Source organism: Siniperca chuatsi, linkage group LG16, assembly GCF_020085105.1.
Source record: "Siniperca chuatsi isolate FFG_IHB_CAS linkage group LG16, ASM2008510v1, whole genome shotgun sequence".
NCBI lineage: Eukaryota > Metazoa > Chordata > Actinopteri > Centrarchiformes > Sinipercidae > Siniperca > Siniperca chuatsi.
In genome coordinates, this window is record NC_058057.1 from 28,863,760 (window position 1) to 28,879,541 (window position 15,782).

The 15,782-nt window shown below is 49.9% G+C and overlaps 1 protein-coding gene and 1 long non-coding RNA gene across 2 annotated transcripts in view; one reads left to right on the forward strand and one right to left on the reverse strand.

Moving 5' to 3' along the window:
* The window catches only part of cdc42bpb (CDC42 binding protein kinase beta (DMPK-like)), a 59,532-nt gene that overhangs the window by 39,929 nt on the left and 3,821 nt on the right, over nt 1–15,782 (forward strand). The window contains 19 exon segments of the mRNA XM_044168269.1: nt 1,258–1,406; nt 1,504–1,601; nt 1,954–2,033; nt 3,074–3,148; nt 3,261–3,332; nt 3,827–3,932; nt 4,431–4,567; nt 4,669–4,808; nt 5,174–5,255; nt 5,333–5,549; nt 5,876–5,938; nt 6,362–6,603; nt 6,731–7,085; nt 7,777–7,874; nt 7,987–8,071; nt 8,236–8,353; nt 12,369–12,486; nt 12,641–12,874; nt 14,057–14,159. Of these exon segments, the coding sequence (XP_044024204.1) occupies nt 1,258–1,406; nt 1,504–1,601; nt 1,954–2,033; nt 3,074–3,148; nt 3,261–3,332; nt 3,827–3,932; nt 4,431–4,567; nt 4,669–4,808; nt 5,174–5,255; nt 5,333–5,549; nt 5,876–5,938; nt 6,362–6,603; nt 6,731–7,085; nt 7,777–7,874; nt 7,987–8,071; nt 8,236–8,353; nt 12,369–12,486; nt 12,641–12,874; nt 14,057–14,159 (2,572 nt within the window).
* On the reverse strand, nt 12,996–13,413 carry LOC122862703. The gene is made up of 3 exons (XR_006374833.1): nt 13,341–13,413; nt 13,151–13,287; nt 12,996–13,089 (listed from the first exon to the last, which is right to left on the reverse strand). It is a non-coding gene; the product is annotated as an uncharacterized LOC122862703 (long non-coding RNA).

A 15,782-nucleotide genomic window follows, 5' to 3' on the forward strand; every position in this document is an offset into this window, starting at 1 on the left:
AGGGAAATGGGGTGTTAAAAGGGATTTGTAGGGTTCTTGAGGTAGTTCCAGACTTCCTTGAGTGAACCAGGTTTTTTAGGGGTCCTAATAGTCCCTGACACAGGAATGTTGTTGGGGCCAAGGGGTCCGTGAGAGAGTTTCAGGACTCCTTTTGGGTTGTGGGTGTCCTGGAGAACAATGTTATCGGTTCCTAAGGGAGTTCCAGGGGTCCTAGACAGCATTTCAGGGAAGGATTGCAGTATTCTTTAAGGGAAATTAATCGGGGTCTTAAAAGGGATTTGAGGGGTTCTTGAGGTTCTTTCCAGACGTCTTTAAGAGTGTTCCAGGATTCATTTATGGCTTCCAATACTTGTGGCAGGAGCAGCGTTTTGAGTTGGATCTAAATGGCATTCGAGATGTCATTGAGGGTGTTCCAGGGGTCCATAAAGAATTGCAGTAGTCAGGGCAATCATGGGGGTCTTAAAGAGATTTCTGGGGTCCTTGAGGTAGTTAAGATGACCTTTAGAGTAATCCAGGGGTTTTCTGAGGGGTCCCAGTAGACCCTGAGGGGGTTCTCATAGATGATGATGATACAGAAGAGAGTTTTTAGTTGGATCTTAAGGGATCTTTAGGGTATTCGAGGGGTCCTAGAGGGAGTCCCAGGGGTCCTCAAAGGATTGGAATAGTCTTGATGGCAATCATTTGGTCTTAGAAGGGATTTGAGGGGGACCTTGAGGTAGTTCCAAATGTACTTGAGAGTAGGCCCGTCACCATAATTACTTTATTGCGGGGTCTTAAGAATGAATTTGGGGTCCTTTAGGTAGTTTAGGTCCCAATAGTCCTTGAGGGAGCTCAAGCGGTCCTTGAGAGTGCCCCAGGGTTCCAGGCATCCTTGTAGGGAGCTTACTAGTAACATCAGTGACATCACGGGCGGCTCAGGAAGTAGAGAGGGGCGTCCACTGATCACTGCGTTCGATCCCCACCTCTTCCTGTCCACATGTCGAAGTGTCCTTGGGCAAAACACTGAACCCAAAAATTGCTCCCGATGGTCAGAGCAGCACCCTGCGCGGCAGCTCGCTGCCATCGGCGTGTTAGTGTGTGTGGATGGGCGAATGCTTTGGATAGAAGCGCTATATAAATGCAGCCATTTACCATCATTCATCAGGAGGTCACACAGTATCAGATACCGCTGTGCGTTCATGGGCTGTTTGTGGCGTCCACATATACAAAAGCTGACCGTGTCTCTGTCTGTCTCCCTGCGTCCCCCCGCCCCCGCAGGACCCCCTGTGGAAGGTGCGTCGCAGTCAGAAGTTGGACATGTCGGCTCGACTGGAGCTTCAGTCGGCTCTGGACGCTGAGATCAGAGCCAAACAGCTGGTTCAGGAGGAGCTGCGCAAAGTCAAAGCTGCCAACATCAACCTGGAGAGGTCAGAGGTCACACACAGACAAAAAACCTTATGTCTCTCTCTCCTTACCTGACTCTCCTTACCTGTTTGTCTCCTTACCTTGACTGTCTGTCTGCAGTAAGCTGAAGGAGTCGGAGGAGAGGAGTAGGGAGATGGGGGAGCAGATGGAGGGTCTGAAGAAAGACATGGAGGAGAGTCGCTCTCGCTCTGACAAAGGTGAGACCACCTGGAGTCCCTAAGGGTTCAATTCATGGGCCTCTGTTATTCCACCTGCACTGGATCCCTCCTTAAGACGACACCAGGGTTTATTTCGCTCTTTCACCAGCTGACTACGGCCCATTAGACTCAACTTGCCGGTGCTGAGAGCAAAGAAATAACTGGATTCAATTAAATGTCCTTTAATTAAAGACTCTTGAAGGAAAGACAGTCAGCGTGATTCCAGAGCTTTAAAGACAAAAGTTAGAAATGATGTGAGCTTCAGCAGCCACATCAAGACCTCCTCCGTCTCCAGCAGGTGGACAACGAGACTGAGATATTAACCTGGCCGACGTTTTCTGTCTCTCTGCAGGTCTGAAGCTTCCAGACTTCCAGGACTCCATCTTTGAATATTTCAACACGTCTCCTCTGGCTCCTGACCTCACCTTCAGAGTGAGTCACCTACCTGTCTGTCTGTCTCACCTGTCTATCTGTTCCTCCTATCAGACGCTGCTCAGACGTTTCCAACCTTTTTCCTTGTGAACCCTCATTACAGTGGTTTTCCACCTGGTCTGGACCCCCCAAAGGGGTCTGAGGGTTCAGATGATGATTAAATGGATGACAAAGAAAATAAAACATATTTCTGTTTTTCAAATGTAAAATAGTGGATACTTTGACCTCTAAAGATCCTACAAATTAAACAGTTTATGAAGGTTTGGACTTTTAAGCTGCTCACAGCTGGTGTCCAAACTAATGGTGACCTGGAACTAACTGATTGCTATTCGACATCAATTTGTTAAAAGGGGTCAAAAGCCAAAAAGGATGGAAACACTATTGAATAAGAAACCATGTCTACCTATGACCTCATCACAGTTTTTATGTTGGCTCACAGGAACCTCAGTGTGGTAAAATATTCTAAACACAAGGTTCACTAACTTACCTATTCCCAGAGCTTTCAGCCATATCCCATGGCCTTCTTCAGTGAAAGAAACTTGCTCAGATGTTACCATATGACCTAAATACAGAGCCATATGTATTTAGAGTAGAATGCCTTTTATTGTCAATGATATTTACATCCTCAGGCTCTGTTAGATGTTACAGGATGCACTGACTGCACAAGAAGCCCCGCCCATATGGATAGGCCCCGCCCATACGGATAGGCCCCGCCTTTGCTGCAGTCAGAGCCTTGGTCTCTGACTTTGGTGGCCAAAGTACATTGTTGGTGGCCAAAATGTAAACTTGTGTAAAAACAATACGAAAAAGGCAATTTAACGCAACTTAACACAGCCTTCCTTAACTGTGACACTTCAATAAATAAAAAGACATTAACAGAATGAAAATATGTATATAATTTATTTAAATTTGTCTTTTTGGTTTTCGTGTTTCTGGTTCTTCTGTAAGGATCACGTTAGCAGTTTGAGTAGGCTTAGTAAACCCATGCTTCAGTAACCCGACACAGCCGGCTACTTATCTTTCTTCTCTTTGACCTGCAGACGACAGACATAGACTCCACCCCCCAGAAATCTGAGACCACGCCCCCGTCACCCTCCACCACCTCCGAACATGAGGTCAGTCACAAACACTGATTGTCCATGTCTGTAAATCTAGTGTTTTTAATTACTGACTCTTATAAAAGTGTTCCTTTACCTGTCCTGAGTCTTGTCCTGTTTGTGTCAACAGGAAGTTAAAGCGGTGTCAGTCCCAGCGAGCCCCTCCCCCACCTACCAGAGCTCAGCACTGACCACACCAAAGGTACGCTACTGTTTCCCCAGGTGGGACGTTACCTGTGGGGGGGGTAGGAATAATAAATCAGATTTAAACAATCTATTAACAGAAACACTGTAGTCCAGAGAGATGAGTGGAGTTAATAAGGCTTTGTTCAGACTGCAGGCAAATCAGATTTGTATCTCGAATCAGATCAGCCGCTCTGATGCACTTCTGTCACTCACTGTGTGTCGCGTTGCGAGCGACGCAAAAGACTCTTTGAAATCCGATTTGAGCGTCCAGACTGAGACACATCTGTAGAAATTTGATTGGAATCGCATTTCAAACCACCTCCAAACGTGGATTGGATCCGATTTGCAAAAATCATGCGTTTTTTTTGCCGTCCAGACTTTCTAAAATCAATCTGATGTGCCAAAAAACGGATTTGGACTGGCAGTCTGAACAAGGACGTAATGTGACTTTAATACATTTATTTTTCCTTTGGTAAAGTTTCATAATAAACATTATGTGTGTGTTTACAGCCCAAAGCTCACCAGCTGAGCATCAAGACTTTCTCCGGTCCGACTCAGTGCACACACTGCACCTCACTGATGGTGGGACTGCTCAGACAGGGATACGCCTGTGAAGGTACACAATCTCACTAATCTGCACACGACAAATGCTAATAGTCACTTTAGCCTCCAGGTAAAAGATGCTCATCAGCTTGCTTGGAGATGTTGTAGCGTGTCAGACAGCGCTCTGCAGCAGCGTCTCCATCAGACCAGATGGTTTAATATAAACCTTCAGATCTGCGTGGGGACGTCTGTCTCTGCTGCTGTCTGTCCTTCAGCTGGTGTCTCTACCTGCTGCACTCAGGTGTGTCTGACCTCAGAGACGAGCTGCTTAATAAAGGCTGGATATATAACTGAGGGAGCAGCTGGTGGAGGAGGCGCTCGTCCTCCAGCAGAGCTCCTCAGACTCCAGCAGCCCTGAAGCTGGTCTGGAGGCTCGTGGAGGCCGGACTCCACGCCGACACACTTCCTGTCACCTGTCTGCTGTCACCTGTCTGCTGCTGTCAGCTGTCATACATAGATTATATATAAAGAGATGGTTTCTCAGTCTCTCTCTCTGTCTGACTCTCTTTAGTGTGTTCCTTCATCTGCCACGTGTCCTGTAAAGACCATGCCCCCCTGGTCTGTCCGATCCCAGCAGAGCAGGCCAAGAGGCCGCAGGGCATTGACGTCCAGAGAGGCATCGGCACCGCCTACAAGGGCTACGTCAGGGTAAGTGATGGAGTACTGACACAGTACTGACACAGTACTGACACAGTAGTTGTACTGTAGTTCCACTGGACCAGTTTCACATGTTGTTGTCTTTCTGTCAGATCCCAAAGCCCAGCGGGGTGAAGAAGGGCTGGCAGCGAGCTTTCGCCGTGGTCTCTGATTGTAAACTGTTTCTCTACGACATCCCAGAGGGAAAGTCCACCCAGCCAGGGGTGATGGCCAGTCTGGTGCTGGATCTCCGGTAACACCTGTCTGTCTGCTCACACAGTCGGCAGTCTGGGGACTTCTTAGGAAATTCAGGGTCTTTGAAAAGGTTCTGGTAGTTTTGAGAAGATTTGGGTAGTCCTGAGAAGGTTCAGGTAGTCTTAAGAAGGGTTGGGTAGTCCTGAGAAGGTTCAGGTAGTCTTAAGAAGGGTTGGGTAGTCCTGAGAAGGTTCAGGTAGTCTTAAGAAGGGTTGGGTAGTCTTGAAAAGATTCGGGTGTTTTGAGAGGAGTTGGGTATTTTTGAGGAGGTTTTCCGTTTGATTATTTTGTGATTTTTAATTAATTTCCTTGATTGTCTCGTAAAGTATATTGATATGGGAAACATGTTCTTGTGTGCGTTAGAGATGAGGAGTTTTCCGTCAGCTCTGTCTTGGCATCAGATGTGATCCATGCCACCAGGAAGGACATCCCCTGCATCTTCAGGGTAGGAGACCCCAGCCCCTATGACCCCTCACTGTCTGACCTCCATGTGTTCGGACCCTTATTGTTGTTTTTGATCAGGTGACGTCATCGCAGCTGATCTCGCAGCTCTCCTCAGTGTCTCTGCTGGTGCTGGCCGAGAGCGAAGTGGAGAAGAGGAGGTGGGTCAGGATCCTGGAGAGTCTACAGAGCATCCTGACCAAGAACCAGCTGAAGAACCAGCAGGTCCACGTCCTGCACGAGGCCTATGATGCCTCGCTGCCCATCATCAAGACCACGCTGTCCGCCGCTGTGCTCGGTCAGTAACTTTTACTAAGTACGACTGACAGACTGAGCGCTGACAGAGTGAAGGACTCTGCTGCTCTGATTCTTGTTTTTACGCTTGATCCTCGTTGTCATCTTGATAAACGTTTAGGTTTGCTAAGGGGAGTTTAGAGAAGTGAAGTGTTGGTGAAGGTTTTAGTGGGTCCTGAAAAAGGTTTTGGCAAGGGAAGTTTTTTTTGGGGGGGGGGGTTTGATCCCATTTTGATAATACAGTATTTACAGTAGATAGTCTCATTAATGTCTTATTTGATTTGATTAGTTTGGTCTTACTGATGATTTTCAAACGCGTTTTCTCGGTAGATCGGGAGAGGATCGTCCTGGGAACAGAAGACGGACTGTTCGTGGTCGAGGTCACCAGAGACGGTGAGGCAGACAGTTGATATTCAATAGATGACTGATCTCTATATACCGATATCTGCATATGAATGCAGAATCTGTATGCTAGGGACCAGATTTTGGTATCGGAAGTGTTCTGATTTCCGTTTGTAATCCGAGTAGTATTGACCAATACCGTTCGCTTTGGTTGCATGCAGGTGGAGAAAAGAGGCGGAACGCTTTGGTCGAAATTCAGTCTCGGAACCCATCGGCTATCGTCGGACAACGATTTAGCTTTTTATCAGTCTCGAAACCCTAGAAGTTTTTATTTTTTTTATTGATCTGCATTCAAATGGTCGTCAGACGATAGCCGACGGGCTCCGAGATCGCTAATCAGACTGTAAACAATGACCGGCGCACGGAAGAAGAAGTCTTTACCTGGATCTGTTATCCATCTGTCTCTCTCTCCAGTGATCGTGCGAGCAGTAGACAGTAAGAAGGTTTATCAGATCGATTTGATCCCCAAGGAGAAGATCATCGCTCTGCTCTGCGGTCGGAACCGTCAGGTTCACCTTCACGCCTGGGGGGCACTGGAGGGCGCCGAGTCTGCCTTAGACATCAAGCTGACGGAGACCAAAGGCTGCCAGGCTCTGACTACAGGGGTGCTCCGACCCGGAGGCCCCGCCTGCCTGCTGGCCGCTGTCAAACGTCAGGTCAGAAAACTGAACAAAAGAACCAGACAGTACACCCGGAGATTTACATAAAAACCACCACCCCCTCACTGTGGTTGTGGTTCTGTTCCTGTTCTAATGCTCTGGTTCTGTTTTTGTCTGTCTCCAGGTCCTGTGCTACGAGATCACTCGAGCGAAGCCCCACCATAAGAAGCTGTGGGAGGTGCAGAGTCCAGGTGTGGTGCAGTGGTTGGGTATGGTGAGGGAGCGGCTGTGTGTCGGTTATCCTTCGGGCTTCGCTCTGCTGGCCCTGCAGGGGGAGTCGTCCCCCATCAGCCTGGTGAGCCCGGCCGACCCGTCGCTGGCCTTCCTGGCCCAGCAGCCTCTGGACGCCCTGCACGCCCTGGAGGTGGGACCCAACGAGCTGCTGCTCTGCTTCAGCCATATCGGCATCTACGTGGACGGACAGGGCCGCCGGTCCCGAACCCAGGAGCTGATGTGGCCTGCCACGCCGCTCGCATGCAGTACGTCAGTAATACTAGCACTTACAGTGTCGTTATGGAACTGAAGGTTGATGTAAAACAGTTCAGACAGGTGCAGCTGGTTGTCGGGTGAGTTCAGACAGGTGCAGCTGGTTGTCAGGTGAGTTCATACAGGTGCAGCTGGTTGTCGGGTGAGTTCAGACAGGTGCAGCTGGTTGTCAGGGTGAGTTCAGACAGGTGCAGCTGGTTGTCAGGTGAGTTCAGACAGGTGCAGCTGGTTGTCAGGTGAGTTCAGACAGGTGCAGCTGGTTGTCAGGGTGAGTTCAGACAGGTGCAGCTGGTTGTCAGGTGAGTTCAGACAGGTGCAGCTGGTTGTCAGGGTGAGTTCAGACAGGTGCAGCTGGTTGTCGGGTGAGTTCAGACAGGTGCAGCTGGTTGTCAGGTGAGTTCAGACAGGTGCAGCTGGTTGTCAGGGTGAGTTTATACAGGTGCAGCTGGTTGTCGGGTGAGTTCTCAGGTGCAGCTGGGTGTCTCTCGTTACATTTACACCTGTAGCTTACAGGAGACACAAGTATTTAGGTGTTATCCCTGCACTGTTGGCGCTTGTACCTGGTACCTGCAGTGTTTTATTGTGATGTTTCAGTCTGTGATGAGCTGAGTGACAAGTCTTCATACTATGAAGGCATTAATCAATATTGACAGGTTATTGATAAACACCTGTCTCTCTCTCCAGGCTCTAACTCGTCCCATCTGACGGTCTACAGTGAATACGGGGTCGACGTCTACGATATTAACACCACAGAGTGGGTTCAGACCGTCTCCCTCCGCAAGGTAACCAATCGCAGCTCAGCACTGCCCGGAACCAGCCAATCGCAGCTCAGCAAACAGCCACTCACAGTTTAGAACCAGCCAATCACGTCTCTGTCTCTGTCTCTGTCCTCAGATCAGACCTCTGAATGTTGAAGGGACGTTAAACCTGCTGAGTTCAGAACCACCTCGTCTGATTTACTTCAGCAACACCTCATCAGGTAACAACCAGACACACCTAGACACTGTAACACTAGCTTAACTCAATACCAGCCTGAAGCTAACCAGCCTCTACCTGTCTGTCTCTCTACCTGTCTGTCTCTCTACCTGTCTGTCTGTCTACCTGTCTGTCTCTCTACCTGTCTGTCTACCTGTCTGTCCTCAGAGGGAGAACTCACCATCCCGGAGACGTCGGACCACAGCAGGAAGCTGATGGTTCGAACTCGCAGCAAGAGGAAGTTCCTCTTTAAGGTTCCTGAGGAGGAGCGACTTCAGCAGAGGAGGTGACTCAGCAAAATAAAACACAGTGACTCAACAAAATAAAACACAGTGACTCAGCAAAATAAGTCACTAAACAAAATAAAACACAGTGACTCAGCAAAATAAAACAGTGACTCAACAAAATAAAACACAGTGACTCTGCAAAATAAGTCACTCAACAAAATACAACACAGTGACTCAGCAAAATAAAACAGTGACTCAGCAAAATAAAACAGTGACTCAGCAAAATACAACACATTGACTCAGCAAAATACAACACAGTGACTCAACAAAATAAAACAGTGACTCAACAAAATAAAACTGACTCAACAAAATAAAACACAGTGACTCAGCAAAATAAAACACAGTGACTCAGCAAAATAAAACAGTGACTCAACAAAATACAACACAGTGACTCAACAAAATACAACACAGTGACTCAACAAAATAAAACACAGTCCATCCATCCATCCATCCATCTTCTTCCGCTTATCCGGGGCCGGGTCGCGGGGGCAGCAGTCTAAGCAGGGACTCCCAGACTTCCTTCGCCCCAGACACTTCCTCCAGCTCCTCCGGGGGGATCCCGAGGCGTTCCCAGGCCAGCCGAGAGACATAGTCCCTCCAGCGTGTCCTGGGTCTTCCCGGGGCCGCCCCGGTGGGACATGCCCAGAACACCTCCCGGGAGGCGTCCAGGAGGCATCCGGATCAGATGCCCTAGCCACCTCAGCTGGCTCCTCTCGGACGTGGAGGAGCAGCGGCTCTACTCGAGCTCCCCGTGTGACTGAGCTCCTCACCCTATCTCTAAGGGAGCGCCCAGCCACTCGGGCGGAGGAAGCCCATTTCGGCCGCTTGTATCCGCGATCTTGTCCTTTCGGTCACTACCCAAAGCTCATGACCATAGGTGAGGGCAGGCGTGTAGATTGACCGGTAAATCGAGAGCTTTGTCTTTCGACTCAGCTCCTTCTTTACCACAACGGTCCGATACAGCGCCCGCATCACTGCAGGCGCTGCACCGATCCGCCTGTCAATCTCACGCTCCATCCGTCCCTCACTCGTGAACAAGACCCCGAGATACTTAAACTCCTCCACTTGGGGCAAGGACTCCCCACCCACGCGAAGAGAGCAAACCACCTTTTTCCGGTCAAGAACCATGGCCTCAGATTTGGAAGAGCTGATTCTCATCCCAGCTGCTTCACACTCGGCTGCAAACCGTCCCAGTGCATGCTGCAGGTCCTGGTTTGAAGAAGCCATCAGAACGACGTCATCTGCAAACAGCAGAGATGAGATCCTGTGGTTCCCAAACCGGACACCCTCCGGCCCCTGACTGCGCCTAGAAATTCTGTCCATATAAATTATGAACAGAACCGGTGACAACGGGCAGCCCTGGTGGAGTCCAACATGCACCGGGAACAGGTCTGACTTACTGCCAGCAATGCGAACACAGCTCCTGCTCCGGTTATACAGGGACCGGACAGCCCTTAGCAAAGGGCCCCGGACCCCATACTCCCAGAGCACTCCCCACAAAGCGCCCGGGGCACACGGTCGAATGCCTTCTCCAGATCCACAAAGCACATGTGGACTGGTTGGGCAAACTCCCATGAACCCTCGAGCACCCGATGGAGAGTATAGAGCTGGTCCAGTGTTCCACGACCGGGACGAAAACCACTCTGCTCCTCCTGAATCCGAGGTTCGACTATCGGACCAATTCTCCTCTCCAGTACCCTGGAATAGACCTTACCGGGAGGCTGAGAAGTGTGATCCCTCTGTGATTGGAACACACCCTCCGGTCCCCCTTCTTATACAGAGGACCACCACCCCGGTCTGCCAGTCCAGAGGCACTGTCCCAGACCGCCACGCGATGTTGCAGAGACGTGTCAGCCAAGACAGTCCCACAACATCCAGAGACTTAAGATACTCAGGACGGATCTCATCCACCCCGAAGCCTTGCCACCAAGGAGCTTGCCAACAACCTCAGTGACTTCGGCCAGGGTGATGGATGAGTCCGCCTCTCGGTCCCCAGCCTCCGCTTCCTCTTCGGAAGACGTGACAGCGGGATTGAGGAGATCCTCAAAGTATTCCTTCCACCGTCCGACAACATCCCCAGTCGAGGTCAACAGCTCTCCACCCGCACCGCACAAGGTGTTGGTGAAGAACTGCTTCCCCCTCCTGAGCCGTCGGACGGTTTGCCAGAATTTCTTTGAGGCCGACCGATAGTCCTCCTCCATGGCCTCTCGAACCTCTCCCAGTCCTGAGTTTTTGCCTCTGTGACCGCACGGGCTGCAGCACGCTTAGCCTGCCGGTACCTGTCAGCTGCCTCGGGAGTCCCACGAGCCAACAAGGCCCGATAGGACTCCTTCTTCAGCCTGACGGCATCCCTTACTTCCGGCGTCCACCACCGTGTTCGGGATTGCCGCGCGACAGGCACCAGAAACCTTGCGACCACAGCTACGAGCCGCCGCATCGACAATGGAGGTGGAAAACATGGTCCACTCGGACTCAATGTCCCCAACCTCCCCGGGATCTGGGAGAAGCTCTCCGGAGGTGTGAGTTGTAGACCCTGCTGACAGAGGGCTCCGCCAGACGTTCCCAGCAGACCCTCACGATACGCTTGGGCCTGCCAAGTCTGTCCGGCTTCCTCCCCGCCAGCGGATCCAACTCACCACCAGGTGGTGATCGGTTGACAGCTCCGCCCCTCTCTTCACCCGAGTGTCCAAGACACGCGGCCGGAGGTCAGATGATACGACAACAAAGTCGATCATCGACCTCCGCCTAGGTGTCCTGGTGCCACGTGCACTGATGGACACCCTTGTGCTTGAACATGGTGTTAGTTATGGACAAACTGTAACTAGCACAGAAGTCCAACAACTGAACACCGCTCGGGTTCAGATCAGGGGGGCCGTTCCTTCCGATTACCCCTCTCCAGGTGTCACTGTCGTTGCCCACGTGGGCGTTGAAGTCCCCCAGTAGAACAACGGAGTCCCCGGGTGGTGCACTATCTAGTACCCCTCCCAGGGACTCCAAGAAGGCCTGGTACTCTGCACTGCTGTTCGGCCCGTAGGCCGCCACAACGGTGAGAGACCTGTCCCCCACCCGGAGGCGGAGGGACGCGACCCTCTCGTTCACTGGGGTAAACTCCAACACGTGACGGCTGAGCTGTGGGGCTATGAGCAGGCCCACACCAGCCCGCCGCCTCTCCCCGCCGGCAACGCCAGAGAAATGGAGCGACCAGCCCCTCTCGAGCAGGACGGGTTCCAGAGCCCAGGCTGTGCGTGGAGGCGAGGCCGACTATATCTAGCCGGTAACGCTCAACCTCCCGCACAAGCTCAGGCTCCTCCCCCCCAGCGAAGTGACATTCCATGTCCCTAGAGCCAGTTTCTGTGTCCGGAGATCTGGTCGCGAAGCCCCTGCCTTCGACTGCCGCCCAGATCTCTCTGCACCGGCCCCTCACGGATCCTCCTGCGGGTGGTGGGTCCACGGGAGGGCGGCCCCACGTCGCTCCTTCGGGCTGTGCCCGGCCGGGCCCGTGGGGCGCCCGGCCACCAGGCGCTCGCCGTCGGGCACCCACCCCAGGCCTGGCTCCAGGGTGGGGCCCGGTAGCGCCAATCCGGGCGACGTAACTGGCCTTGATTTTAAATACTCCATAAGGGTCTTCTGAACCGCTCTTGGTCTGACCCGTCACCCTGGACCTGTTTGCCATGGGTGACCCTACCAGGGGCATACAGCCCCAGGCAACATAGCTCCCAGGGTCATTCGGGTACTCAAACCCCTCCACCACGTTAAGGTGGCGGTTCATAAAACACAGTGATTCAGCAAAATAAAACACAGTGACTCAGCAAAATACAACACAGTGACTCAACAAAATAAAACAGTGACTCAGCAAAATAAAACACAGTGACTCAGCAAAATAAAACACAGTGACTCAGCAAAATAAAACACAGTGACTTAGCAAAATAAAACACAGTGACTCAGCAAAATAAAACAGTGACTCAGCAAAATAAAACAGTGACTCACCCATGTTATTAATGTGTGTGTCTGCAGGGAGATGCTGAGGGATCCTGAGCTGAGATCAAAGATGATTTCTAATCCGACAAACTTTAACCACGTGGCTCACATGGGACCAGGAGACGGCATGCAGGTCCTCATGGACCTCCCTCTGGTAACTCCTCCTTACTGCACCGCCTCCTCCTCCTGCCGGCATGTTCTCCTCCCTCACCTCCTCCCCTCCGACAACTCTGTTCATCACACTGACTCCTCCTCTCTTCTCTCCCCCCCTTCACCTTCCTCAACCCCTCCTCCTCCCTGATGTTCAGGTTGGTGATGTCACCTCTCTCTCCCCCTCCCCGTCTCCCTCCCCCTCCTCCTCCTCCTCCCGTCACACCCTCATCTCTCCCCCCTCCAACTTTGAGCACGTCTATCACATGACTTCGGCGTCGGCCGGCGCCTTCTTGCAGAAAGACGCCTCCTCTTCCTCCTCCTCCCAGCAGAGCCTCCTGCAGCCTTCTTCCTCCTCCTCCTCCTCTCCCTCCACCTCCTCTCTTGGAAGGGTAGGCCAGCTTCTCTCTATCGCCCTCATCCCTGCTCACCCTCCTCCCCCACACTCCCACACTCCTCTCCTGCTCTGCAGTGGTCAGATCCAGGTCAGATCCATCACACACCTGCAGGGCCCAGGTCAGATCCATCAGACACCTGCAGGGCCCAGGTCAGATCCATCAGACACCTGCAGGGCCCAGGTCAGATCCAGGTCAGATCCATCAGACACCTGCAGGCCCAGGTCAGATCCATCAGACACCTGCAGGGCCCAGGTCAGATCCATCAGACACCTGCAGGGCCCAGGTCAGATCCATCAGACACCTGCAGGGCCCAGGTCAGATCCAGGTCAGATCCATCAGACACCTGCAGGGCCCAGGTCAGATCCAGGTCAGATCCAGGTCAGATCCAGGTCAGATCCATCAGACACCTGCAGGGCCCAGGTCAGATCCAGGTCAGATCCAGGTCAGATCCATCAGACACCTGCAGGGCCCAGGTCAGATCCAGGTCAGATCCATCACCTGCAGACTCAGTTTAATGAGACAGAAAACGAACCAGTGAATTTTTGCTTTAAAAAGGTTGCAAAGTAATTTGCAGTGTCCTGAAGCAAAGCCTTCTGGGAGCTGTAGTTCATGATTTAAAGCAACATAACTGCCATTTTGTCTTTGTTCAAACGTGTTGAGCTTTTCACAAACAGACGACAGAAACAAACTGAGAGCGAGCAGGACTTTAATACGACCACCGGGGGGCGCTCAACACATGGAGGTTTTAATGTGTGTGTGTGTCTCTGTGTGTGTGTGTGTGTGTGTGTGTGTGTGTGTGTGTGTGTGTGTGTGTGTGTGTGTGTGTGTGTGTGTGTGTGTGTGTGTGTGTGTGTGTGTGTGTGTGTGTGTGTGTGTGTGTGTGTGTGTGTGTGTGTGTGTGTGTGTGTGTCTCTGTGTGTGTGTGTGTGTGTGTGTGTGTGTGTGTGTGTGTGTCTCTGTGTGTGTGTGTCTCTGTGTGTGTGTGTGTGTGTCTCTGTGTGTGTCTCTGTGTGTGTGTGTGTCTCTGTGTGTGTGTGTGTGTCTGTGTGTGTGTGTGTGTGTGTGTGTGTGTGTGTGTGTGTGTCTCTGTGTGTTTGTGTGTGTGTCTGTATGTGTGTGTGTGTGTGTCTGTATGTGTGTGTGTGTGTGTGTCTGTGTGTGTGTGTGTGCGCGCAGAGTGTGATTCCTTCCTCTCAGGACGACCCAATCAAAGATAAGCCACGCCCACTGTCCAGTATCTCCCGGCAACAGAGGACACACATCACACGCACAGCCTCAGGTACACACACACACACCTGAACACACACCTGAACCTAGTGTGTAGTATTAGTGTGTGGTATTAGTGTGTGGTATTAGTGTGTAGTATTAGTGTGTAGTATTACTGTGTGGTATTAGTGTGTAGTATTAGTGTGTGGTATTAGTGTGTGGTATTAGTGTGTGGTATTAGTGTGTAGTATTAGTGTGTAGTATTACTGTGTGGTATTAGTGTGTAGTATTAGTGTGTAGTATTACTGTGTAGTATTACTGTGTGGTATTAGTGTGTAGTATTAGTGTGTGGTATTAGTGTGTAGTATTAGTGTGTAGTATTAGTGTGTAGTATTAGTGTGTAGTATTAGTGTGTAGTATTAGTGTGTAGTATTAGTGTGTAGTATTAGTGTGTAGTATTAGTGTGTAGTATTAGTGTGTGGTATTAGTGTGTAGTATTACTGTGTATTAGTGTGTGGTATTAGTGTGTAGTATTAGTGTGTGGTATTAGTGTGTAGTATTAGTGTGTATTAGTGTGTGGTATTAGTGTGTGGTATTAGTGTGTGGTATTAGTGTGTGGTATTAGTGTGTAGTATTAGTGTGTGGTATTAGTGTGTGGTATTGGTGTGTAGTATTAGTGTGTGTATTAGTGTGTGTATTAGTGTGTGTATTAGTGTGTAGTATTAGTGTGTAGTATTAGTGTGTGTGTATTAGTGTGTGGTATTAGTGTGTGTATGGTGTGTGGTATAGTGTGTGTATTAGTGTGTGTGGTGTGTGTGTATTGGTGTGTGAGTATTAGTGTGTGGTATTGTGTGTGTAGTATTGTGTGTAGTATTAGTGTGTGTATTAGTGTGTGTGAGTATTAGTGTGTGGTATTAGTGTGTAGTATTAGTGTGTGTAGTATTAGTGTGTAGTATTAGTGTGTAGTATTAGTGTGTAGTATTAGTGTGTAGTATTAGTGTGTGGTATTAGTGTGTGGTATTAGTGTGTGGTATTAGTGTGTAGTATTGTGTGTGTGTATTACTGTGTGTATTAGTGTGTAGTATTAGTGTGTGGTATTAGTGTGTGGTATTAGTGTGTAGTATTAGTGTGTAGTATTAGTGTGTAGTATTAGTGTGTAGTATTAGTGTGTGGTATTAGTGTGTAGTATTAGTGTGTAGTATTAGTGTGTAGTATTACTGTGTGGTATTAGTGTGTAGTATTAGTGTGTGGTATTAGTGTGTAGTATTACTGTGTAGTATTACTGTGTGGTATTAGTGTGTAGTATTAGTGTGTGGTATTAGTGTGTGGTATTAGTGTGTAGTATTAGTGTGTGGTATTAGTGTGTGGTATTAGTGTGTAGTATTAGTGTGTGGTATTAGTGTGTAGTATTAGTGTGTGGTATTAGTGTGTAGTATTAGTGTGTGGTATTAGTGTGTAGTATTAGTGTGTGGTATTAGTGTGTAGTATTAGTGTGTAGTATTGTGTGTGTAGTGTGTGTATTAGTGTGTAGTATTGTGTGTGTAGTGTGTAGTATTAGTGTGTAGTATTAGTGTGTAGTGTGTGTATTACTGTGTATTAGTGTGTGGTATTAGTGTGTGGTATTAGTGTGTAGTATTAGTGTGTGGTATTAGTGTGTAGTATTAGTGTGTAGTATTAGTGTGTGTAGTGTGTGTAG